At 35.4% G+C, this 26,591-nt stretch overlaps 1 protein-coding gene across 9 annotated transcripts in view; it reads right to left on the reverse strand.

Annotated features, from left to right (window-relative positions):
* The window catches only part of RABGAP1 (RAB GTPase activating protein 1), a 154,651-nt gene that overhangs the window by 70,753 nt on the left and 57,307 nt on the right, over positions 1 to 26,591 (reverse strand). For all 9 annotated transcript variants that reach the window (XM_032306351.1, XM_032306350.1, XM_032306356.1 and 6 more), the window contains 3 exons: positions 18,514 to 18,688; positions 14,576 to 14,669; positions 10,136 to 10,286 (listed from right to left, as the gene is read on the reverse strand). In XM_032306351.1, the coding sequence (XP_032162242.1) occupies positions 10,136 to 10,286; positions 14,576 to 14,669; positions 18,514 to 18,688 (420 nt within the window). The remainder of the gene's footprint in view (positions 1 to 10,135; positions 10,287 to 14,575; positions 14,670 to 18,513; positions 18,689 to 26,591) is intronic.

A 26,591-nucleotide genomic window follows, 5' to 3' on the forward strand; every position in this document is an offset into this window, starting at 1 on the left:
TAGTAGTAAAGTTTTCAGGGAGCAAAAAGTTTTATGTGGATTTTCAAATATGTGTGTGGGGGGGCTCATCACCCCTAACCTGAATGTTGGTCAAGGGTCAACTGTACCATTTTTATAATCAGGTTTTATTTTTTATTTTATTTTATTTTATTTTATTTTAAATTTGACAGAGAGAGACACAGGGAGAGAGGGAACACAGCAGGGAGAGTGGGAGAGGGAGAAGCAGGCTTCCTGCCCAGCAAGGAGGCTGATGCGGGGCTCGAGGCCAGGACCCTAGGATCATGATCTGTGCCAAAGGCAGATGCTTAACGACTGAGCCACCTGGACCCCTATAATTAGGTTTTAAAAAACAGCCAAAATAATATATAACATGTCCCTTTAGGTAAATCTAACAAAAACTTTGGCCATGAGATGTCTTCCCAGAGCCATAGTAAATGGATGATGCCAGGTTTAAGTCACCTACTTCATGGGACTCAGTTCCACTGGTCCTTATGCCATCACAGCATCTTTCAGACAGGCTTTGATGCTCAATTTAACTCAAAACGGATGCTCAGAGCCCTAGTTAAAAATTCTTACAGAATGAGAATGTAACTGGATGAGCCATGTAAAATGGCCAGTATTTAATCATTTCATTTCTGGATAAATATTTTCTGATCTACAAAACTGGCAACTTCTATATGGTTCAATCTAATACTAAAAAGTGACAGAACTAAAAAGAAAATAAGGCAAAAAGAGGAAACATGAAACAAAAAAGGGAAATGACTCTTCAAGTTATATTTATTCTTCTCTCAACCTATTCACTAGCTTAAATATTACAGAGGAGAACGATCAATCTCAGTTCTTCAAATTCATAAGATACACTTCTGAGCATTACCTACTACTTATTATTCAGTAAAAATGAGCTTTAAATGTTGATTTAATTAACATATTATTTAAATGCATCTCATAGGGATGTATTTGTATCAATGTCATTCCAAAACCAATCTGAGGTCCTCTGACTCATCTTCTACTCTTTCCTCTCTCCCATTTATCTCCCTCATTCAATCACCAAATGCCAAGTATTTCTGGAACTTCTCTCAAACAGTAATCTTTCTCTCTCTGTTCTGCCAATACTCCAAGTCACGATCCTCTCTTGCCTAAATTACTCACAGGTTTTGCTTCAATTAATCTTACTTCTTCTAACTCAACTGGAATGATCATTCTTAAACTAATAATGATAATAAATTTAATAATAAAAATAATCAAGCAATAATTTATACTTACTATGGGCTAAAACTGTACCTAGTGTCTTCATGCATTATCTAAAGTTCATTTAATAGCTCTACAAATAAGGTACTACTGTCATCTCATTTTACAGACAGGGAAGCAAGTCAAATGTAATTTCTTGCCCAATATTAATGGCTTAAATACAGTAGGAATAAGGATTTGAATCAAGACAATCTAATCCACTTTCCATAGTGCCCTCTAATGTTTCAGTGACTTTCTATTGATAAAAATCTCAAATATACATTATTTAAGCTTTTGAAGATCCAGCCCCTACCTATCTTTTCTGGCCTCATTTCATTTTACAATCTGTAAAACTGCCAAGCTCTCTCTCACCCTTGAGCAAGCATTTTTTCCACTGACTTCTTACATCACACATGCCATGCAGCATCCTATCCCACCCCAACAATCCCCTTCCCTCAATAATTTCTGAACAAGATGAGAAGTTCTTGTCTCATGCCACATGACTATGCATTTTCTCTTCTGTAACTCTTATATAATTTTATTGTAAATGGTTAGTTAATTACTTATTTCCCTCATTAGATTATAGTCTTTCCCAAACCAGGGAGCAGATACATTTTATTCATGATCATATCCATGAAACCTAGCAAAGGGCTGACATAAAGTAGGTTTTCAAAGGTATTTATGGCTGACTAAACAACAAATGGCTAATAAGACAACCGGCAATTCTGCTTTTAGATGGGAAGATATTTCAAGTAAAACCCTAATATAATTGTTTAATTCACCTAATTACTAGATTGATGTTTACCTATCTGTAGGTCAAAAATGATCAAATACCAGATATTTTAATATGATCAAGCCTATTATGTTTCCAGTCTTAAAATTCAGGAAACCTTTAGAACTCCCTGGACAGATAAGACTTACAGAAACTCACTAGAGGGGACATGACATTACAGAGATGGGATATGCAGACTTGAAATGATTTTTGCAAATAACAATCTAAGAAAAAACTTCTTAGTTTATTCACATTGTTATAACAAAAACACCAGACTGAATGACTTAATAAACAACAGAAATTTAGCATAGTTCTGGAGGTGAGGAAGTCCAAAATCAAGGTACTGGCAGATTGGTGTCCCGTGAGGACCCATGGCCAGATACTACTATGTCCTCATACGGCTGAAGGGGCAAGGGAGTGAGTGATCTGGAGACTCTTTATAAAGATACCAACTGCATTCTTGAGGGTTGCTCTCTTTAGACTTACTAACCTCCCAAAGGGCCACTTCCAAATACCATCATGTTGTAGGGGTTAGGATTTCGGCATCTAGATTTTAGAGGGACATAAACATTCAGTCTACAGCAGGCCAACTACAGCAACTGCTAATGGGAGACACAATGTAGTTCTTAAAAGGGTACTCAAAACCCATTTTCCTATAGAATCAGATACCAAGAGTACTCAGTTGTGAAATCATGTACTATTTTGGAGGGCAGGACTCAAAGATGTTACATACCTAATTTTCCAGAATTTTCAAGCCCAGAGGAAGATTAACCAATCACTGCAGTGATCTATGTCAGAGAAGAGGAAGTGAATGGCCACAAGAGCAGAACTCATTTGAGTTCATAAGCTAATGGCAGAGAAACTAGTACTCAGGCTTCCTAACTCTATGGCCAATGTTCTTTTTGCTGAACTAACCCCCTTTTTGTTTGGTACCTATAGGCAGGTTCTCTGATTATTGAATGTTTGATTATTAACAAATCTATTAAAGAGATACTTGTAATTAAAACCAAAACAATCTGCATAATAATGAAGTTATAATTAGATATTTAAGTTATTTTCCCAGACTGGTAAAATGTGGCTGGGCCTCCAGGACCTCCCTCAGACAAACAATTAAAAATGTAAATATTGGTTACATGGACTTGTCACTAGTTTAGATTTTGGATAAAAACTTGAAATTCATAACAAAAGATTCCTATCACTGAAAGTTTATCAATAAAACCACTATAAAAATAAAAGTAAACAGGTTCCAGAAAACACAAGGCTGACTGATGAAAAGAATGACTACGTTTCAGAATGTGTCATTATTTCATTATTTTTTCATTAGGAGAATCCATTAAGGAAGCAATTTTGACATAAATCTTTGCTACTAAGCAAAACAAAAACCCCGAAAAACAAAACAAAACAACCAGAGTCACTGACATAAAAGGTGAGAAATAACCAAAAGGAAGGGCCAGAGTCCGACTCTGGAAGTTGGAGACCAGAAAGTGTCTCTATGTTTCTTTCATTGTCAACTGCAATTTATTTAATTCACCAGACCCAAGCAGCTATATAGTTCTTACAACTGGGGGTAAGAAGGGTAGGGGAGTCCCTGTGGCTTACTTATTAGGGCTCCTTCCCAATGAGTCTGAAAAGTTCTATCTAGATACCAGGGTTGAGGAACCTTTGGTCAAAGGCCAGAAAGAACAGAAAACAAAAAATTTAGGAATATTTGGTCTGCATAAATTTATTTCATGAAGCCAAGGGTAGTTCAATATCAAGATCATAATGTTGGTAATTTGTAAAAATCATATTAAGGGGTAAAAAAAAAACTTGATAAAATTTAGTAGACATTCTTTAATAAAATCTTCAAAGTCAAAGATGGAAGAAAATCACTGAAGGACATGTAAGTACATTACTTACAAAAAAAACAAAAATGAACAGCATGCCTCCCAAAAGACTGGAAAACTAAAACCGCCTTAATTAAAATCAGGAACTCAATAAGGATGCTAGTTATCACCATCATCATTTAAAATGTCTTAATGTTTCTTTTTTTTAAAGATTTTATTTACTTGACAGAGAGAGAGCATAAGTGTGTGGGGCGGGGGAGGGGCAGAGGGAATAGGAGGCTCCCCACTGAGGAGGGAGCTGAATGTGGGGCTTAATCCCAGGACCCTGGGATCATGACCTGAGCTGAATGAAGGCAGATGCTTAACTGACTGCACCACCCAGGTGCCCCCATCTTAATGTTTCTAACATAAAAACAAAACAAAGAAAATTAAACAGCCTGCAGAAACAATGAAAAAAGAATTGCAACTGTTTTTGTTGCTGCCATAACTACATACCTGAAAATCTCAAAAGATGCTAATATAAAGTTAGGAGAACTAATCAAAATATCAAGAGGCAGATGAATAGAGAGTAAAAAAAAAATGTCCATTCTCTTTTGTAGCAACTAGCATCCTGAAATAGAAATCAGAAAAAAATACTCCATTTGCAATAGCAAGAACACTCTCGGATAATTCTTAGGAATAAATTTAACAAAAAAGGCACAAGACATAAAGGAAGGCAACTCTAAAGTCTTTAACAGACATAAAATAAGATCTGAACAAGTGGCAAGACATACCATACTTTTAGATGTAAAGATACTATAACAATGTAATTTATAGCCTAAATTAATATGTAAATTAAAATTCAAATTAGAATCCTTACATAACCTTATTAGGAGGCAGTGGTGGTGAGACTGAAGAAAAGAACTTAAAGGTTTATATGGAAGATTACATATGCAAGAATAGATAAGAAAAACATGAAATAAGAAATAGTGAGAAAAGATTTTATTTACCAGCACATATCAGAACATAACTTGAAGCCTCTCAGTATATGTAAGAATATAAGATCTAACAAAGATGGTAGTTCTATTCAGTAGGAAAACAGGAGCAGCACAACTGGTTATCCATCTGGGAAAAAATAAAATTGGGCTGCTATCATATGCCATGTACAAAAATAAATTCCAGATGGATTAAAGATATAAATATATAACACATACAATAAAAATGTTGCAAGAAAATCTTAGAAATTGCACTTAACAAAACTTTAAGGTAGGAGACCTTAAAAAAGACACAATTTTCTACATAAAAATTGAAAGTGTTTTGTATGGCATGAAACCATCAATAAAGTCAGCAAGGAATTAAAGTTTTAGAAAGGTATTTACAATGAAGATAAAGGATTAATACACATAATAGAGAGTACTTAGAGAGTTCTTCTTTTGGTAAACAATTTTTGCTTTATTTAAGTGATTTTCTTCCACCTCTGGCTTTGAGATTTCATGTTTAATAAAGATGAAGAGGTAACTCAGAATAGTAAATCCCTCAAATTTACTGGTAGACAGAGAACTGCAAACTGAAGATATGCTGGTATCACTTATATCCACTGACAGCAAAAAGTTAAATACAGTTAGTAATAACTAACACTGTTTGGGATATGGGGGTACAGGTACTTTGCTACATTGCTGGTGAACTATAAATAGGAATAATAGGCTTTCAGAGAACCAAACTGGATATAAGTAAATTAAATATAAAAATTAAGGGCACCTGGGTGGCTCAGTGGGTTAAGCCGCTGCCTTCAGCTTAGGTCATGATATCAGGGTCCTGGGATCAACCCCCACATCGGGCTCTCTGCTCAGCAAGGAGCCTGCTTCCCCCCTCCACACCCCCTGCCTACTTGTAATCTCTTTCTGTCAAATAAATAAATAAAATCTTAAAAAAAATTAAGTAATCAGTTTAAAAAAAATGTTACCCTTTGATTCAGCAACCATACTTCTGAGACACTATTCCATAAAAGTAAAAGATTTAGACACATATAAGGATGTTTATTTAGTAAAACACTACTTAGGCTAGAATCTGGAAACAAGTAAATGCCTACCAACAGAAGAGTAACTGAATAAAAATGTACACATAAAAACAAGTATGTTTATGTGTGCACGGGAAATTCTGTATGAGTACATACATGCCTGTGTAAAGAAATTTTTATTTAAATTCAAGGATAGACAAGTAGACAGAATAATGGAAAAGAACCAGCTTTGGAATAATTCCTGAGTTCAAATTCTGCCTCTATCATTTATCTCCTGAATGACTGTAAGCAAATTACTAAGCTTCAAAAAAAAAAAAAAAAAAAATTACTAAGCTTCATCAAACCCCTGCTTCTTCATTTCTAGAATAGAAATAGTAATTACCACTTCACAAGGATTTTCTTAGCATAATGACATAACAGTTATAAAGTGCTCAATTTAGCATGTGTTACATACACTCAAAAGGGGCAGCAGATATTATTATTATTATATTTTTCCCTTCTTGAGATGAAAAAACAAAAAACCCCCAAACATAAAATAAAAATCAAAAAAAGGGAGAAGAGTGCCTCTAAACTCCACTGCTTTTAAAGAAATAAGAAACACCTCGGGGCACCTGAATGGCTCAGCTGGTTAAGCATTTAACTTTTGATTTCAAATCAGTTCATGATCTCAGGGTCCTTGGATGGACCTCTATGTGGGCTCCTTGCTCAGCAGGGAGTCTGCTGGAGATTCTCTCCTGCCCCTCCCCCTCCACATGGTCTTGCTCTCTCTCAAACACAAAAATAAATCTTAAAATAAAACCTTAAAAATATATATATACCTATGTATTTTCTACTACTGAATGGTCATTTGTCCTTGGATTACAAAAGTCATATGGGAAAAATCCTACATATACCCCCTTAAAGACAAGCTTGACAACTAAAGCAAGATAATGATGAAGACATTCATCAGTTTTGTTTGCAAGTTAATTTGGAGCGGGGATTTATTCTATAAATCAAGTCACTGTTTGCTGCCTTAAATTTAGTCTTTGAAGAAGCTAAGCAAAAAACCCCTCAAGGGGCACCTGGGTGGCTCAGTCGGTTAAGTGTCTGCCTTTGGCTCAGGTTCTGATCTCAGTATCCTGGGACTGAGCCCCACTCTCTGCTCAGCATGGGAGTTTGCTTCTCCCTCTCCCTCTGCGCGCGCTCTCTCTCTCTCTCTCGCTCCAGCTCCCCAATAATCTTAAAAAAATAACAATCCTCTAAAGGAATATTGCAGGTGAAATTTCAGAATATAAAGCAGGTATTAGCAAAGAACCCATATCCAGAATAAATTAAAAATGTAATACATATATGTAGGTAAATAATGTCTATATAGGTATACTAATATGTACAAATCCTGCTGTTTTAGTCCATTTGGATCACTATAACAAATACCATAGACTGGATGGCTTAAAAACAGCAGAAATTTATTGCTCACAGTTCTGGAGGTTGGAAATCCAAGATCAGGTGTAAATATGTTTGGGATCTGATGAAGACCCTTTCCTTCAATGCAGACTATTGACTTCTTGCTATGCCCTAAAACGATGGAAGGTGGCGAGGGACCTTTCTGGACCCTCTTTTATAAGGGTGCTGATCACTATCATGAGATCTCTGTCCTCATGCCCTAATCACCTCCCAAAGTCCCCACCTCCTAATGCTAACATCATCACTTTTGGAATAAAATTTAACCACATAAATTTCGAGGGAGACAAACATTCAGACCGTAACATTTGCTAAATGCAAGAATGCTCACAGCAGCTTTGCTCACAATGGCTAAAATTGAAAAAGAACAAAGCAAAACCAAACATCTATAATAGCAAAATAGATAATTTTCAAGTGTGGTTTATTCAAACAATGAAATACTCTCAACAACTAAAAAAATGAAAACAGGGTGCCTGGGTGGCTCAGTGAGTTAAGCCTCTGCCTTTGGCTCAGGTCATGATCTTAGGGTCCTGGGACTGAGACCCACATTGGGCTCTCTGCTCAGCAGGGAGCCTCTTCCCCCTCTTCCTCTGCCTGCCTCTCTGCCTACTTGTGATCTCTTACTCTGTGAAATAATAAAATAAAAAAATGAAGACGGCTCGCGATACACTCCCAAAATAGATGATCAAAAGAAGTCATGTACAAACAAGTACATGCTGCATGACTGTATGATTACATTTAAATGAAGTTCAGAAACAAATGAAACTAATGCTATGGAGAGAAGAGTCAGAATAACGGTTATTCAAGGGCAGAGAAGGGGTGTCATGACTAGAATGGGACAGAAATACCTCTCTGGGGTGCTGGGTATATTCTTCCTCTTAGCAGTAGTTACAGCTGTATATTCATATGTAAAATATCACTGAGTTGTATACCTCAAATATGTGTATTTTAGCCTATATACATTACACCTTCCTGTGAAAATAAATTTTAAAAATTTTAAAGTAGCTTTCCCCTAAAAAAAATTTCAGAACAAAATGTAAAATGTCAAGTACCATTCCTACACAAGGATAACTATAACTTTCAGGAAGGCTGGAAAGAAAAGCAAACAACCTTATATTAAATAATGCTGCAGTGTAAAACAAAAAGAAGCATTCACCAATATTATGATGGCTAAGTCATTTTTATTTTCTGATCATCTACCAGCAATTTAAATAATTATACATCCATGAGAAATCTTTTTAGGTTCCAGCCACCCGCATAATCGAACTTTAAGGTGAAATAAAAAGCGCATGACACCGGCATATATAAAGCATTGATCAAATATATCAGATTTTGTTAATAAAATGATCTTTTACTCATCATAGAATTACCAGGTTTCTACTCAAGAAACACCATTTTCATGGAACCAGAAAAACAAGACAGTTCTTATTTTTAAAAATTATCTGTCTGAAAGCCACACCAAAACCATTAAGAAACAATTTTTGACCAAATGTTTCAAAGGACTTCAAAAGAAGAAGGAGAGATAGACATACAACTGAGAATTATTTATCCAAAATATGGTTTGCCAACAATAGGAGAAAAAAACCCAAAACCAAAACCCAAGTAGAGGTACCTCCACTAGCTATACCTGTCATGTATCCTCATTCTCTGATGCCTCCATTCACACTCTTCCATCCTTCCATGGCTGGGGAGCTCTTTTCTGAAACTGGTCTTAAATGTTACATTACTGATAAAGACTCTCCTGTTCTCCCAGGCTGAATTAACCACTCCTTTGATGGCTCCCACTGCTATTTCAGACCATCATATGATTTGTGTCTACTGTAACGACAAATCATTGCTTTGTGTTTCACCTCCCAGCTCCTGCACTGAGGCTGTAATGGGCACTCAATAAATGCTGCTTGAACAATGACAGCAACACAATGGAGGGAATCAGAATATTAGTTCTTGAAAGAAAAAAAACAACTGTCTAGAAACAAAATGATGACAACAGCAGAATTTTGATCAAATGAAAGTCATTTTCTGGGGAAAAAGATCCAATTTTGTGTTCAAATGCCTTTCTTCCTCTATAAGCGTTTTTTAAAGTAATAGTTTTAAGGAGATATTATTCATTTAAGGTTTTAATATATCTTTAAAAGAACCCCACCTTTTGTCACATGAAAGATGCTGATGTTTTATTGAGGGTTCTGACCAATTCATTCAGAACCCAGGTCTGGGACTGGAGAAACTGCTTTTCAAAGATAAATATTTCAAGAATGTGAGAAAATGAAAACAAAAATTAAAACCAATGAAGACAGGTGCAAAGACACAAAGCATCACCGAACCTGAAAAAATTACTTTAAATTCTTGTATGCTACACAAAGAATAGTTTTTATTGCTTTGCTTGTAAAACCATGAGGAATGTATGAAGTTGCAAAGGGATACTATAAAAAAATGAAAATTCTTCATTTTAGAGGAATGAGCTAAAAGGGAATACAATTCCAATTGTAGAAATTCCAATTGTAGAAATAGGCCTTACCTACAAAGAATACATTTCTGTGAAGTGTGAAAACAAAATAAACAAAAGAAAAGTTTTTCATACTGCATAGCACGAATGATCTAAAAATACAATTATATTCGGAAAGGATTCGGATACAAAATGAGTAGAGGACATCCTTTGCTTCCGAGCTTTGCTCAGGCGAAGCCAATCAAGAAAGAAAACCTTTTTCTTTCTTTTCTGTGCCAACATTAGAAACAACTTTGGGCTAAAAGTGTATATAAAGTTCTATTCTTATATTAGATAAAGGGATTATAAAATGTTCCCTGAAATCAAATAGCCACATGATCTTTTCCTAACAAATTTCCAAAAGGATTAATGCTGAATTATCAGCCCCTTACCTTTGTAATGAGAATTCGGTATTTCTCTACCAGGTGGTCGTTGTTGTGACATCCTGCTAGCAGCTGCCAGACTTCTCCTCGAAGAGCTTCAGGAACACCGCTTCTTACTAAGGATGACAACTGCTTTGGTCTCACACTCAAATTGAGATGCCTAAAAATAAAGCCATAATCTGTAAGTGGATTAAAGGAAGATTCTCTAAAGAGTATTAATTTTTCAAAGATCTTATTTTTGGGGGTCTTGGGTGGCTCAGTCAATTAAGGATCTGCCTTCGGCTGAGGTCATGATCTCAGGGTACTGGGATTGAGCCCTGCATCAGGCTCTCTGCTCAGCGGGAAGTCTGCTTCTGCCTCCCTTTCTGTCATCTCTCTCGCTCTCTTTCTCTCAAATAAATACTAAAAAAAAAAAAAATCTTATTTTTAAGTAATCTTTATACCCAGTGTGGGGCTCAAACTCAAAAGCCTGAGGTCAAGAGTCATACCTTCCACCAACTCAGCTGGCCAGGCACCCCTAAACAGTGTAATTTTTATGGAAACTAGATTAAATGATTTTCACAAACTTAATAAAGGTAACATACTAAAAAAATAAAATTAAATAGATCTGTTGAATTGGATGTGGTCAAGGTAACTAAAAGATTGAGTGAAGAACTGTGCAGACTGTTTCCTAAGTATCTTTAAATTATTGCTCTATTTTTAATTTTTTTAATAAAAATCAAAAGTAGAAACCATAGCTTCATGATTGTGGTTTATGTAAGAAAAACAAAGCAGAATTCTAATCAGCAGACACAAAGCCAAAGATAAGGGCTTGCCGTTGCATCAAAATTCACAAGTGAGTCGTGTATTTTTATGTTCTAAGTTAAAATAAATATAAAAATAAAGCTTTCAGCTGTTTTTATGATACCTTGCTTCAAGTAACATTTTAGAATGACTATGATCGCTAAGGAAGTTTCTACTGTACTCTGATAATATCAAAACAAATTATGGAAGTCTTTGAGCTTCATTTATTTAATCTATAAAATGGGGAAAAAAACTTATCTTGAATTGTTGTACCAATTTATAAAGTAATTTGCATATAATCTTGAATTTGATCTTCACAATAACTATCTGAGGTAGGTGGTTAGTACTTCCAGTTTAACCAATGGAGAAAGCAGCTCAGTAAAGTTGATTAAATGACTCAGGTAGTCTCAAACTCAGATCAATAAATGCTCTGTTGGGTATCATGGCTGCTTTGTGTTTTGAAAGCCACCATTACTGAGTCAGTAAAGCAGCATCCTGACCTGCAAAGTCTTCTGTGACCACCAGATTTAAACAGAAGTTACTGATGACCACTCTCAAAATACAACAAGGACTCAGACTTTTCTCAAAACGTTCCCAGAATTCTAACGAACAATGCGCAGTATCTTTAAAAATGGTTAATTCTGTGATGCTAGTACCCTAACAAGGTAGCTATAGACAATTCAATATGGTTTCTGTCTTTGCTTGGAAAAAAAAGTTACATAAAAGTTGAAGGATTGGGAGCAGAAAGAACAAAAACAGTTGTTACTTAATTCAAGAACTGGTTAACTATGGACTGTATGCCAAATCTGCCCACTGCTTATTTCTGTAAAGCAACTTTTATTGAAACACAGCCTTTTAAAATTGTTTACGTATCATCTATGACTACCTTTGCACCACAACAGCAGAGTTGAGTGGTTGTGACAGAGTCTACTGGGCCACAGAACCCAATATTCATGAGCTATATTTATTAATGGCCCAAATATTTATGACCTCGCCCTTTACAGAAATAATAAACCTAACCTAGGTTTATTTGCAAATCCTAGCTTAATTTATATTGGTAAAATTATTTTCAGAATAATTTTATGTCCTTGATTGTATTAACTTTATTTACCCTCAACATACTATTTTATACCAATATTAGTTCTCTTATCCACTAAGAGTCACACTAAAATATACTTGGAGAAATTAGAGTTCAAAGATACTATTACTTATACTGCCCCTAAAAATCTAATGTGGAGGGGCACTTGAGTGGCTCAGGCGTTAAGCATCTGTCTTCAGCTAGGTCATAATCCCAGGGTCCTGGGATGGAGCCCCACATCAGGCTCCCTGCTTGGCAGGAAGTCTGTTTCTCCCTCTCTCACACCTGCAGGTGTTCCTTCTCTCGCTGGGTCTCTCTCTGTCAAATAAATAAATAAGATCTTTAAAAAAAAAAAAAAAATCTAATGTGGAGTTAAATAAACCAACTTTAGGCTCGGACTTGCCTGTGTTAAAAATTCTAGGTCTGCCATTTACTAATTAGAATTGCTGACTAAATCTCTGAACCAGTTTCCTCATCTGTTTAAATGGATACTAGTTCATAGGGCTGTTATAATGGCTGAAATCAAGCACGTAACTTAGCACAATGCCTGGCATATAGTAAATTCATTAATTCTCACTACTATTACTACTAGTGCAACATCCATTATTTTTAACTCACAATAATCTTGAATGGTAATTTTAAAGACCTGCATATTTTGTAAATGAAGAAACAGACTCAGAAGAGTTAAGTGACCTGCCCAAGGCCATACAGTTTGGAAATAGGAGAGGCAGGATTTGAAGCCAGGCCTACTAGGTTATAGAATTCCATGATATTATAATGTTTCCTACCTATACAACATATATAATGATGGGAAAAAGAGATAAAATGAATTAAAGAAGTGAAACAAACTGTATTAGTATTTCTGAAGACATGACCCAAACCAGCAAAAATAGTTTCAACATCCTTCAGAAATATCTGTAGACTCAGTAAATGTATTTGAGGAAGTGGAAGAAAGATATAATATTAGTTAATTAACAAATAAATTTAAAAATATGGTAATAAAACAAATTCCAAGCAACTATATAAAATGGTGGTGAGTTCATCTAATAAAATCTAGAGTCTAAATGCTGTATCTGAATGATTTTAAATAAACTATTATGTAACCATGTCAAGACTCAATTACATTTCTATTTTAGAGTAGAAACCTTTTTATACAGATGAAATGCCTGCCAGCAGCAGTCCAAACACTCCAAATTCACTGAACTGAAAATATAATTCTGATGAGAGCATCATCAGGTTTGTCTCCTGACTGCTAAGGGAATATTAAAAATAAATGAGAACTGTACCCTGGAGTGGGGGTTGGAGGGGAGGCTTCTGTAGAGTTCATTTACTAAAACCACTTGTATAAAGAAAAACCATGCTTTGGTATGCATTCTCCTCTTCTACACATTTGACATTTCCCCATGTCGAACATGTTTCACCAAAAGTGTAAAGCACTGTGAGAATGCTGGAAGCAGATGCATGCCCATTTGTAGTTCCATCCCTTAAGGACATGGAAGATTTTTAAATGCTGAAACACAGTTTTCTAAGAATAGAGTGAAAGCCTTCAACAGTTAAATTTTCTGAGAAAAATCAGACCCCAAAGTAAGAGGCCCATGGGGAGCTTTCATGACAACCTTAACAACCAGAAAGTCAGAAATAGAGAAGTGCTCAGATCACTTTCAAGCTTTTTTTAGCCCCAGCATATACTGGCATCCTACAGAGAGGAAAAAGGAAACTACATAAATGTCTCACCAACCTGACATCTCTGGTTTCATTAGGAAACACCTGAAGCTAGCGTATCCTTTCTAGATGGTCTATAAGGATAGTGCTTCTTAACACTGTGGTCAAGCTGACAAGAAATTTCTGAGTTTTACAAGTGTCAGTAGGAAAAGTAACCATTAGAACAGTCAATATACAGCATGTTCTTAACACTCCGCTGTCACTTCAGGTAAATAACACAGATAGGGGAAATCCCACCTGAGGTCTCTACTCTGGCTCTATGCATTGTGTGAGCATCTTCCAAATCTCCAATTATTGTGTACTAATTGTTACATATTATCTTAACCAGTCAGTGGTTCCTAGCCACGTCAATAAAAAGGAGCTCTTTCGTAATTTATTCTCTCCACACACTCCATGTTTGAATTAATATTTTCTGCAGCCATGAGAATTTATTAGGTTTCTTATATTCTAAAAGGTGATTTCAGGGGCACCTGCATGGCTCAGTCATTAAGCGTCTGCCTTTGGCTTAGGTCATGATCCCAGGGTCCTGAGATTGAGCCCCATATCAGACTGCCTGTGCAGTGGGAAGCCTGGTTCTCTCTCTCCCACTCCCCCTGCTTGTGGTTCCCTCTCTTGCTATCTATCACTGTCAAGTAAATAAATAGCATTTATTAAAAAAAAAAAAAAATTAAAGGTGATTTCAGACCTTCACTACTTACCCTTATAAATCTATAAAAACAGAGATTCTAGAACACAAACCCCATACTTTGGTTTCTATAATAGGTTGCAAAAACAGAACGGTTCCAAAATTGGATATTGTAGTTAGGGAAGATACCCTATCCATAAAATGAGAATTACAGATGAAAAGGAGAACTATTCTAACTTACCACTTTGACAGCAGTTCTCCCCATGTTTCAAGAATTTTTCCTGCACATTCTTTGGATACATCACCAAATCCACTCAAGAGAGGTTCATCATTATCTTTAATAAATAAAACACAAAAAAGGATAACAGAAGTGGCTATGCTAGCCAGAAGAATGAATGGTAATATAACAATCAAATTTAAAAGATTTTACTGGGAACGTAAAGTCTTAATTTCTATTTCTCTCTTTTAGCATACAGATATAAATACAAAGGAAATAAAAATGATCCTAGGTACAATGTTGCAGTAACTTCTTTATTTCTCTTTTGCTTTCCATAGAGTCCACATTATGTTAACTGCAGAAAAGAGCCATTTCTAAGACTCAAAATATGGTATCTTCTTTTCCCTTTTCCAAAGCAAACAACATTATCCGTGAAAATATATGGCAGTCTTGTTTACCACAGTTTAAAAAATTACAAACAACAGGAGAGCAGCAATAGGAGGCTGATTAAATTATGAAACATGGTTACAATGTAATTACATATTGACATGTATCTACATTAATAATCTGGCAAAATGCCACATAAAATAAAAATATCAGGAGCTAATAAATCCTCACTGTGATGAAAATAGTCTAGACTAAATTATACTAAGACATTACCAATTACAATCTGAGTGACAGAATTATGATTTCTTTCCCCCCTCCTTTATGTTTTCAGGACTCTAAATTTTCTACAGTGGCATACATTTATTACAGAAAGCACAAAAATATTTAAAAAGACCAAAATGAGTCATTTCAAACCTAACTCTAGTAATTAAGAAAAGTAAGCTCAAATAAGAATTTAAAGATCGTAAGAAATGAAGGCAGTAAAAAAAAAAAGTGACACTGATAAAGGCCTGTGAGAGGAATTTAAAAGTGTAATGAAAGGGGGAAACACATAAGATATTTATATAATCAATCCTCTTTTGCTGAATACTTGGGGAGTTTTCAATTTTCTGCTACAAATAGTATCAGGAGGAACTTAACTCTTGTTTTCATTGGGTATATGCCCAGAAGTGAACTTCCTGGGATAAAAAAGGCATACTTTTAAGGATTTTGAAACTTACTGACAAACTGCCTTCCATAGTGGCTCTACAATTTAGTTCTCCTAGTAGGGGACAACGCTACTTCTAAGTGTCCCCACCAATGCTGTTTCTAAGTTTTCCGGCTTAACCTGCCTAAACAAAGTTAGGATCTTTATGCCTTTAATGAGTAGATCGTGAATTTGCATCTCTACTATGGACAGCTCAGAAATCCGTGATACTTATTACTTACTTACATTAAAACACCTTGGACATTAGCATCAGTTTTGATGGTGAGATAGGAAAGACACAGAATGAATGTAAGTGAGACCTCTTTTGCTACAAATGAGATATAGGATAAATAAGGAAAAGAGAAAGCCTTGAGGGCATGAAGATAAACTTTCCCAATTTTGCTGTTTTGCCAGAATTGGCCCTACTTTCTAATGACTCAAGTAATTCTCTCCTCACTCAAATATCAACACAACACAACAACTCTTTGGGGAATAGCAGCTATAAAAAATGCACTATAATGTACCAGAGATGACAATTCCTTTAAAGAGATAAGGAAGACCTGTCTTACCAAATTCTCTTTTATTGCTTTGGATGCTTTCAACATATCTTGACAGTAGCAGTTTGAAATATGTCTTTAGAACTCCATCTACCTAAGACAGGGGTATGGGGGGGCGGGAGGACAGGGACCAGGCAACCAGCTTCAGAATATTGTTTCTGAACACCTTCCCTTACTACCTGCTGGTTTCCTGTCTTGGGAGAAGAAATGTCCTATGGATAAGGAGTCTCTCTGCTAGAGGACTACAGCCATTTCTTTCTAGGAAACAAACATATGACAATAGGATGGGTCTCCCTGGTCCACATACAGGTTAGAGGATGAAGAGGTGGGGTGACTGCACAGCTTTCTTCAGCACCATAGTCCTGTCATTAGTCTTGCACTATGGGAACGGATTGGGGGCTGGGATGGTGGTGGGAAACCCATCCCACCAGTATCTCCTGAGCATCTATAACACACACAGAATTGTGTTATACACTAGGGAAATAATGTGGGCAAAAAAGGACACTTTTGTCCTTTGTGAAAGTTGTGTTCTAGTGTTCCCTAACTCTCCCATGTTTGTTATTGGTCCTTATCTCTCTTAGTTAACTACTGTTACTAGAGCCCCTCTGAACTCCTCAATTCCACTGAAAAATGTATGCCTGCCATAGATTAGAACTAGACATTAGTCTAGATGTTAACCTTTAGCTGGGCCCAAACTTGGTAAAAGGTAGATACTCTTTAAAATCTGCAGCACTGAGATCCAGCATTTGACCATTCTCTGGCTACATGAAAACAGAGTGTCTTCCTCAGTTCATGGTGGGTTTTGTTTTTATTGCTGAGTTTAAGGGGAGAAGAGTTCTCTGAACTATTACTTGCTCTTCCATCTTGAGCAGCATTGACTTAAAAGGTAAACTACAAGTCTCAAGACTACCAGTTATAGAGCAGACAGTCTCAAACAGTGAGAACAATTCTATCTCCCCAGCTTTAACTTAAATTGGTTCTGCAGGAAGACTTCAAATTGTATCTCTAACTTCTCCCAAAACAATATATGTGCTTTCTCTGCACTTCAAAATGCTTTATGTGAACTAAAGGCACCAAGATGATTACAGAATAGAGCGCAGAATGCTAACTCTCAGAACAGGACAAAGATCCTCCTTGCCTATTTCTCGCTGTTTGACCTTGGGCAAATTCCTTTTTCTGAGATTCCATTTCCTTACATGCAAAATAAGGATAATAGAAATCTCATTTTTCAGAATTTTTGTGAGGATTATATAAACAAAATATCATTCTACTTTAAACTAAGTACCTACCTACCATATATTAAGCATCTAGTAACTGGTGGCCATTAATATTAGACATAGGAAAAGTGAAAGTTACAGGGTACAATGGGAATTGGAAAGTAAGGGCTGGCTCTAACTTGAAAAAAGTACATTTAACCATTAGTATATATTTCTTTTAACCCAATTATTCTTGCTACCTCTAGGCCTTTGTTAATGCAATTTCTTAGCCAGAAATACCCAGACCTGCCCATTTATCTCTTGCACTTTAAAAGTCCCAGCTCAAAAACTACTCTTCATAATGTCCTGCCACATCTCCCCAAAATAAAAAATGATTTGCCTCTATGAATTTCCAGACACTTTCTGTGAACCTCACACACATACATGCTTCATATGACCTTCTACCATAATCAGCTTTTCTCCCTCTTTACAAAAATAAAAAATCCTGCTACAAAATTACAGGTTAGAAAATACCTCCGAAACTTTTGCTTTTCCTGTGCTCCTTCTCTTCACTTCTCACGTCTATACAGTAGCTTTTAACAGAGACTGACAGATTAGTTAATGGATATAACCATGAAAAAAAAAAAAGAGGAGGAAAAAAAGAGAGGTGGTTGATTCCTAATGTTTATTAGTGTGAAAATCCAATACTATACATACATGATTTGTATATTTAAATACTCATATTTTATGAAAGCGTCATGGTGGAAGCTGCATTTTGGCAAGTGAAACCGTCCCTGTAAAATGAATCAGTTGAAATGGGAACATTTATTTAGGTGGAAGCTATGTCAAGTTTGCTCTAAAAATGTGTTGATACACTAAGCTAGCACATGCTGATTCTTAAAAAAGGCACTAATTATAAATCTCGTTTTTTCCAACTTGATTACAGTAATCTTAAAGAAGGTCCTGTGCTCATCGTTTTCAAATCTCCCATAATCCTTTGCATACAGTACATTCTCGTAAGTGTTTACTGAAAGAATTCCAAATGCTATGTCACAGTTACCAATTCCCTGATAAACTTATAATGGTGTGCATGGTATACCACCCCATAATAGAAATTAAGCTCTCCCTACAATTTACCTTCCTCTTCATCATCTTCTGGAGGAGAAGGTATCATTGAACTCTGAGATCCAGACTGTGGCAGGCGAATTGAGGGACTGGCTGTAGTTTTCCTCCTCTCTCTCTCTGATTCACTTTCCAAGCACACAACTTCGTATAAAGTGTCAGTATTGTTCTTTCTCTCCTTCTGCTTTATCTTGAAGATGAAAAAATGTTATTTACTAAGTGGTACAATTATTTTTTAATTGATGACTACACTTCTGATTTCATACAGGAGAAGAAAAAGGTATTACTGGGGCACCTGGGTGGCTCAGTGGGTTAAGCCTCTGCCTTCAGCTCAGGTCATGATCCCAGGATCCTGAGATCGGGCCCCGTGTCGGGCTCTCTGCTCAGCAGGGAGCCTGCTTCCCCCTCTCTCTCTCTGCCTGTCTGTCTGCCTACTTGTGATCTTTCTCTTTCAAATAAATAAATAAAATCTTAAAAAAAAAAAGAAAAAGATATTACTTTGAATGACTACACTAAATGTAACCTTTTTTTTTTTCTTTTTAAAGGATTTTATTTATTTGACACAGAGTCAGTGAGAGAGGGTTAGGGTTAGAACGGCAGGCTCCCCGCTGAGCAGGGAGCCTGATACCGGGCTCAATTCCAGTACCCCCTGGATTATGACTTGAGCCGGAGGCTCAACAAAACTGAGCCACACAGGCACTCCTAAATGTAACCTTTTCTAAATAGAAAAATATGTTTAGACTTAAAAATCCAGAAGAAAATGGGTTAGGAGGACTTTAATTCTGCAGTTTTACTTATTGTCATCATACATGCAGCTACCAATATTTAGTAAGTGTTAGCAATCGGTAGCTTCCTAGTTACTTTAAGGTGTCTCCTCAAGGTTTCCTACAAGCAACTACCCATAAGGAGAGTGCCTGGGTGGCTCAGTCAGTTAAGCGTCTGCCTTAGACTCAGGTCATGATCCCACGGTCCAGGGATCAAACCCTGCATTGGACTCTCTGCTCAGCAGGAATCTGCTTCTCCCTCTGGCCCTCCCTTTGCTCATGCTCTCTCTCACACACGAACTTTGTATCAAATAAATAAAATCTTTAAAAAAAATAAACTATCCCTAAGAAAATGTTTTTTATTTTATATTTTTTTAGAGAACTAGAGAGGATGGGGAAGGGCAGAGAGAGAGAATCTTAAGCAGGCTCCATACCCAAGGGCTCATCATGACTCTGACTGAGATGATCTAATAAGCTGAAAAGAAGAGTCAGATGCTTAACTGAATGATCTACCCAAGCACCCTGAAAAAAAATGTTTTAAAATACTCTAACAGTTTAGAAACTCTCTTTAGAGAGTCCTTTTATTTCCATGCTTCTTCCCACTCCTTTAGCTTGATTAAAGCAATGTGAGAATTTTCTTCAACTGAAAACTATAACTGGGGGTCAGGAGGAGAAGGTGAGTGGTAGAAAAAAGATTAATGAAACTCACAAAAATTTTGTATCTCAAATTGGTTTGCATTCTAAGGCAAACACATAGCAGTTTGAACTCACCTAAATTAAAAATTAAGGACCGAGAATATAAAACTTTTCCAGCACCAAATTTAAATATATTAATACACCACATTATAGCCAGCTTATAAAGAAGGGGGAAAAAGAGTGAAATACAGAGCAGGACAAAATGGCAGAATTACAGGAAAAGATACAAAGACAACTAGAAATGTGGCTACATCAATGAGAAAGATGTATAAGCACAACGTAAAAATACAAGAAAGGGGGATTAAAAGGTTCATGAGGTACAGACAGAAGTATCAGGCAGAGTAGATTTTATCATCTGAATGTTCATGTAGGTTTTTGAAAAAATTATACCAATCCTGGAAGACCAAATTAGTGGCAACATGTACTTTCTATATCATCCTGAAGCACTGCTTAATACTGGAGTCGGTAAACCTTTGTGTAAAGGGCGAAAGAGTAAATATTTTAAGCTCTATGGGCAACCAGTCTGTCACAACTACTCAACTCTGCCATGATGGTGCAAAAGCACCTACAGACACTAAGTGAGTGAATATGGCTATATTCCAAAAGAACTTTATAAAAACGAAGGCCAGGCCAGATTTGACCCATATTTTGCCAACTCTGTTTTAACATGCCCACCTATGGATTAATTTTCTAGAAGAATAAATGATTTTGACTTAGCTACTTAATATTAAAGACTCAGACTCTATGAAGCTATATATTAACCTACAGATGTGTGTCCAATAGATAGGCAAATGATTTCTGTCCAGTAGAAAAGATAGCCCAAACTTACCTATAAGATAGTAGTCAGTTTTATTTCTGACCTAACAATCTTGTTCTAACATTTTTTCTTTTTTTAAAGAAGGACTGTATCACCTCGAGTTCCTCAAATACGTAGAGCCAAATACTGGCTCCCTCATTACTCAATGAATTGAATTAAAGTCTATGATATATGTTTATTCTAAATTTATAATTATGATTTTTTAACTTTTAAGTATTATACTTTGATAAAAGAATAGCATTTCCTTTTTTCATTCATTATAAATTACTATCTGAAATAGTTAATTACTATCTAAAAGAGTTCAAAGATCAATAGCATTTTACTCAAAACAAAAAAAAAATTCTCAGACCATTTGGAAAAAGATTCAATCAGACACATACTTTATACCATATACCACAATAAAACACTAATGAATCAGAGATCTAAAAGTAGAAAAACAAAAACATATAAGTAATAGAAGAAAATGTGTATATTTCTTTATTATTGGGTGTAGGGAAAGTATTTCTAGTTATGACTCAAAATCCAGAAGCTTTAATGGGAAAAACTTGTTAAATTCAAATAAACTATATGGCAAAAAAGCTGAAAACTCTTCATAATTTAAGTCACAAGACAAATGACAAACCAGAAGAAATATCTGCAATTTATATCTCAAAGAGTTAATCTCACAAATACAGAAAGAGCTTCAAAAAACTAAAAGGAAAAAGACCAAACCAAAAAGCCAAAAATATGAAAAGACAGTTTAGAGAAAACGAGAAAAATTACCCTTAAACATATGAAAAAAAAAAAAGGGGCCTGTTTTCGTTCATTAAAGGATAAATTAAGACTACAATCAGATCCTTAAGTTTAACAACATACCCTTGACAAGCCTATGCAGAAGCAGGTACTTTCATATCCTGTTCATCCCTATGATTACAAGAGTGAGAAAGGGAAATCTGGCAAATATAACAAAATTACATACGCAAAATTATTTACTCTAAGATGCACTTTCATTAAATCAAAACAACTTATGCACAAGGTTCTATACTACAACATTATTTGGAATAACAAATGATTTTTAAAATCCAAAAATATGTCAATAGAGGACAATTAAAAAATCATAAATCATGATTCATCCAAACAACAAAGTACCATGTAGCCATTAAGAATGAGGAAGATCTCTAAAGAGGCACCTGGGTGCTCAGTTGGTTAAGCAACTGACATTCTGATTTTGGCTGATCTCAGAGTTGTGAGATCAAGCCCCATGTCCATCTCTGCACTCCATCCATCTCTGTGCTCAGCAAGGAGTCTGCTTGTCCCTCTCCCTCTGCTCTTCCCCCTGCTCTCTCCCTCCCTCATATATAAATAAATAAAATCTTGAAAAAAAAAAAAAAGGTGTAGGACGTACATAGGCTAGTTTGTATTTAAAATGGGAGTTAAGAAATATATAGGAGTATTTTATTACTTTCACAAAAAGAAATACTGGGAAGATAACCCAGAAACCACTAATAATGGTTACTTATGGGTTTGGATGGAGAAACATGAATTAAAGTTAAGATTTCTGAGTACATTTTTACATAATCTTGACTTTTGTATCGCTGTATTTTAAATACTCAAAAACTTAAACCAAAAAGAAAAAAAGACCCAAAGACCCCAAATTGAAAATACGGAAACAAATAAACCTAACTATATGTCAAATGGTAACATAACTATAATGGAAAAAAAATTTTTTCCAATTAACTTTTGAACACATCACTCATTTTATAATCTTACTGGAATATGTTCAAAGGGGAAAAAAGTTCCATAAAATCTTAAACTTCACTCAATAGTTTCATTATTAACTGTAATACTGACATTTTTGGAATGAATATCAACAAATGGTAATTTGAAACTGTACAGACACAAATAATTTCATATTATATACATCCATTTTTGTTGTATCTACATATTACAGGTATATTAATAAAAGTTTTTCCTAAAACTTAAGTTCAGAATATACTAAATATTCTGGAAACCTTTTCATTTAGATGTTTACATACTGATTTTCATATGCTGATATTAAAATATGCATCTAATTTCCAACTGAAAGAAGTTTGTACAACATAAATTGTACACAAATTGCAATGTGGCATCATCTATATTTTAGAAATGGTACAAGTTTATTAATGAATGCTTTAATTACCCCATCAGTAACTGTATTAATATATGTTTGTCCTTACTGAAATTTTAAGTAATTAAAATTTGTATTTCAAAAACAAATATAATAGTACCTTTTCTTAACATTTTACAGGCTTATAAAGATTTTATAAATATACTAGGACCAATAAAAGAAAGATCTGTATTAAGGGTGTTTCCTGCAATACTGTCATTTTTTAATTCTTTGATAAAGCAGAATAAAGCAAATAAATATATTACAGTTACTGTATTTAAGATATTCAATATTAGAAACATATATAAATGTAAAAGAAGAAAACCCTGCAATGTGCAATTATTATTGAAAATATGTGAATGAACTCAAGTGATTGAGGGAAGGATCATCAATGCTAAAGGATGCTCAAACCAGTAGTTAGAAAGTTGTTGAGGAACAGGGTATTTGGAAGTTGCCAAAGAACCACCCCAAACATCCCCAAAATTACTTGCTAAATACAAAGAGAAAAAACTATTTTTACAAAGGAGAAATCCAGGGGTCACCACCTGAACCCAGTGATCACACTTCTCAGGAATAGCGGAATACCATGATAATATATGCCTCCTGATTTAGCAGTAGAAGATCTCTAGTATAGAGAGCATTTCCGTATTTTTTACCTTGAGAGGCACAGTGGTTTACTGCATACGTGTGCATGGCACGTACATGTGCACACATACGCGCACAAATACACACCCCCTCCCAAAGAGAAATAAGAGGCTCAGGTTTCTAACATGGTTATACTAATAACTTGCCCATGTGATGCTGGCCATGATACTTAGTCTTATAGACATCATTCATAAATGATGTAGAAATCATTTATAAAATCATTTATAAAATAATTTCATAAAAGATTCTAAGACACCTTTCTTTGGCAATAAAATTCTGTAATTCTATAGTTTTAAGAATGCTTAGCTGCTCTTAAATTCACTCTATGTTACTGTTGGAAAATCTAGTCTTCAGACTAGTTTCTTCCACTTCTACTAAACAATATTCTAAATATTAAAATCCAAGAGAACGATCATTATTTCTCCCTTTATTTATTTAAGTAGGCTCCATGACCAGTGCAGAGCCCAATGTGGGGCTTGAACTCATAACCCTGAGATCAAGACCTGAGCTGAGACCAAGAGTCAGACATTCAATCAACTAAGCCACCCAGGTGCTTCTTTCCCCACTAATTTTCAAAGTTTCTTCTCTAATATGATGCCATCTTCATATAATAATACTCACAGGTGGGTAGGCTTCCAGGCTAAAGAGGAGTTATAGAGTCATCAGATAATTTTAGTAATAGGAAAAAGAATCAATTTTTAAACATGTATTTTAAAAAATTTCTATAATTATTTTCCCATATTGATAACAACAGAAACTATATGCTGTATATTTAAAAAATTTGGTCTGCACCACTATTTCCTTTTTAGTCTGATGAGAACTGCAAAAGGGTTAAAATTTTAAATTCTCCTTAATTTAAGTAAATCCTAAAGGGAGGATGTTTCTATGAAAAGAATCCTGACTGAGAACTCTTAGAAGGCTCAGGTATGCATCTTGTTCACACAACATTCCATAAAATCAATTTTACATCTCTGGATCTATAAAAATGAAAATACTATCTTCACTGGATCACTATAAAAATTATACAATAGAAAAAGTCAAAGTAGCTAGTATAGTGGGGGGCCACACTAGGCTCTCCAACACTGTATTTATTACTTTTTAATACCATAAATATAAAGAAGGGAATAAACTTAGTTTATTATGTTACAAGAAATGAGATTAACAGTCCTCTAAGTGCATTAAGACAGCAACAAGTTGCTTAAATTCTTCACACTCTCTCTTCTTTCCTATTCCCTACCCCTCACAAAATTCCTCCCCCCACCCCCAAAATAAGACTTACCCAAATAAGGAGAAAAATGAAAGATTATTCTCAGGAATTCCTTGCCCTCCTCCTAGCTTCCACATATAAACTTCTGCTTTTTGCAAAGAAAATATTGACAACTTGGCCTATGTTTAGCTTGTAACCTTAACAGAGTCTAGAGTAGACTACTGGATTAGGTCTCAGGTATATGTGCCTCTGGCTACTTGACACGCCTAAGTCATTTATTAGCCTACTTAGATATATTATTTTAGACCAAACCACATGAAATAATATTCCTGTAAACTCATGCAGTCTTTGAATATAAGGCTGTCTAAGATCTAAAGGGAAAAGAGAGATCAAAGGAATCTTATTGATGTTCACTAAGATTAAAAAGACAGAACTCTCTAATTAAAGAGAATATGTTTTCTTACATACAAATTTGTACTAAAATTATGGAATTAATTTCTATTTACCATCCCTTACTCTAAACAGTTAAGAATCATCCCTACTCCCTAAACTTTTAAAATAATACCCATAAAATGGTTTTCTTTCTGAAGTGCTGTTCTTCTGGGGCTGATCCACTAATAATAATCAACGTTGTTCTGATTTCATGTCTTAGGATTTTTTTTTAAAGTAGGCTCCATTCCCACTGTGGAGCCCAAAATGAGCCCAAACTCACGACCCTATGATCAAGACCTGAGCTGAGATCCAGAGTCAGATGCCTAACTGACTGAGCCACCCCGGCATTTCAATGACTTAATATTTTTTATTCTTTCTCTGCTTCACTAAACAGTTAAGAATCATCCCTACTCCCTAAACTTTTAAAATAATACCCATAAAATGGTTTTCTTTCTGAAGTGCTGTTCTTCTGGGGCTGATCCACTAATAATAATCAACGTTGTTCTGATTTCATGTCTTAGGATTTTTTTTTAAAGTAGGCTCCATTCCCACTGTGGAGCCCAAAATGAGCCCAAACTCACGACCCTATGATCAAGACCTGAGCTGAGATCCAGAGTCAGATGCCTAACTGACTGAGCCACCCCGGCATTTCAATGACTTAATATTTTTTATTCTTTCTCTGCTTCACTAAGGTTCCACAGTCCCTCTCTATAACAGCTAAAATACATGAAGAACATACTATATGCCAAATGTGTTATACAGTTTCTCACTTAATGTCACAATAACACTGTGAGGAAGATTCAATTACTGCCATTCTATAGTTGAGTACACAGGCTCACAGAGTTTAAGGTACTTGCTAGTCAGTGGTAATATCCACATTTTCTGGTTCCAAAGCAAACTTCTAGTTGATAACCCTATGCTAATCCTTTTCTGCTGCCATAGTGATGTGCTGGGAGAACAGTGCTGGAGTCCAGGTTTACATTCTGTCTCCTAAGACAACATGGAAGAGAAATCTCTATTCCTTTTCTGTTTGCCACCTTTCTCTAACTATAACCAAAAGGGATAACTTGAAAACACTGGAACTAAAATATTTATTACTACCAGAAAGTATACTCAAGTAAATCCACAAGCAACACTTTAATTTTGTAAAACTGAAAATTGAAGTTACATGTCAATAAGAATCAATTCAACAAATATTTATAGAGAACTACTATGTTTTAGATGCTTTGGATAAATCAGTGAACAAGGCAGATCAGGAATACTGTCTTAGTGGAGGTTTCTTTTTTTTTTTAAATAGGTTTTTTTTTTAAAGATTTTATTTATTTATTTGACAGAGAGAGAGAGATCACAAGTAGGCAGAGAGGCAGACAGGGGGGCGGGGAGTGGGGGAGAAGCAGGCTCCCTGCT

This window comes from Mustela erminea, chromosome 12 (genome assembly GCF_009829155.1).
Source record: "Mustela erminea isolate mMusErm1 chromosome 12, mMusErm1.Pri, whole genome shotgun sequence".
NCBI lineage: Eukaryota > Metazoa > Chordata > Mammalia > Carnivora > Mustelidae > Mustela > Mustela erminea.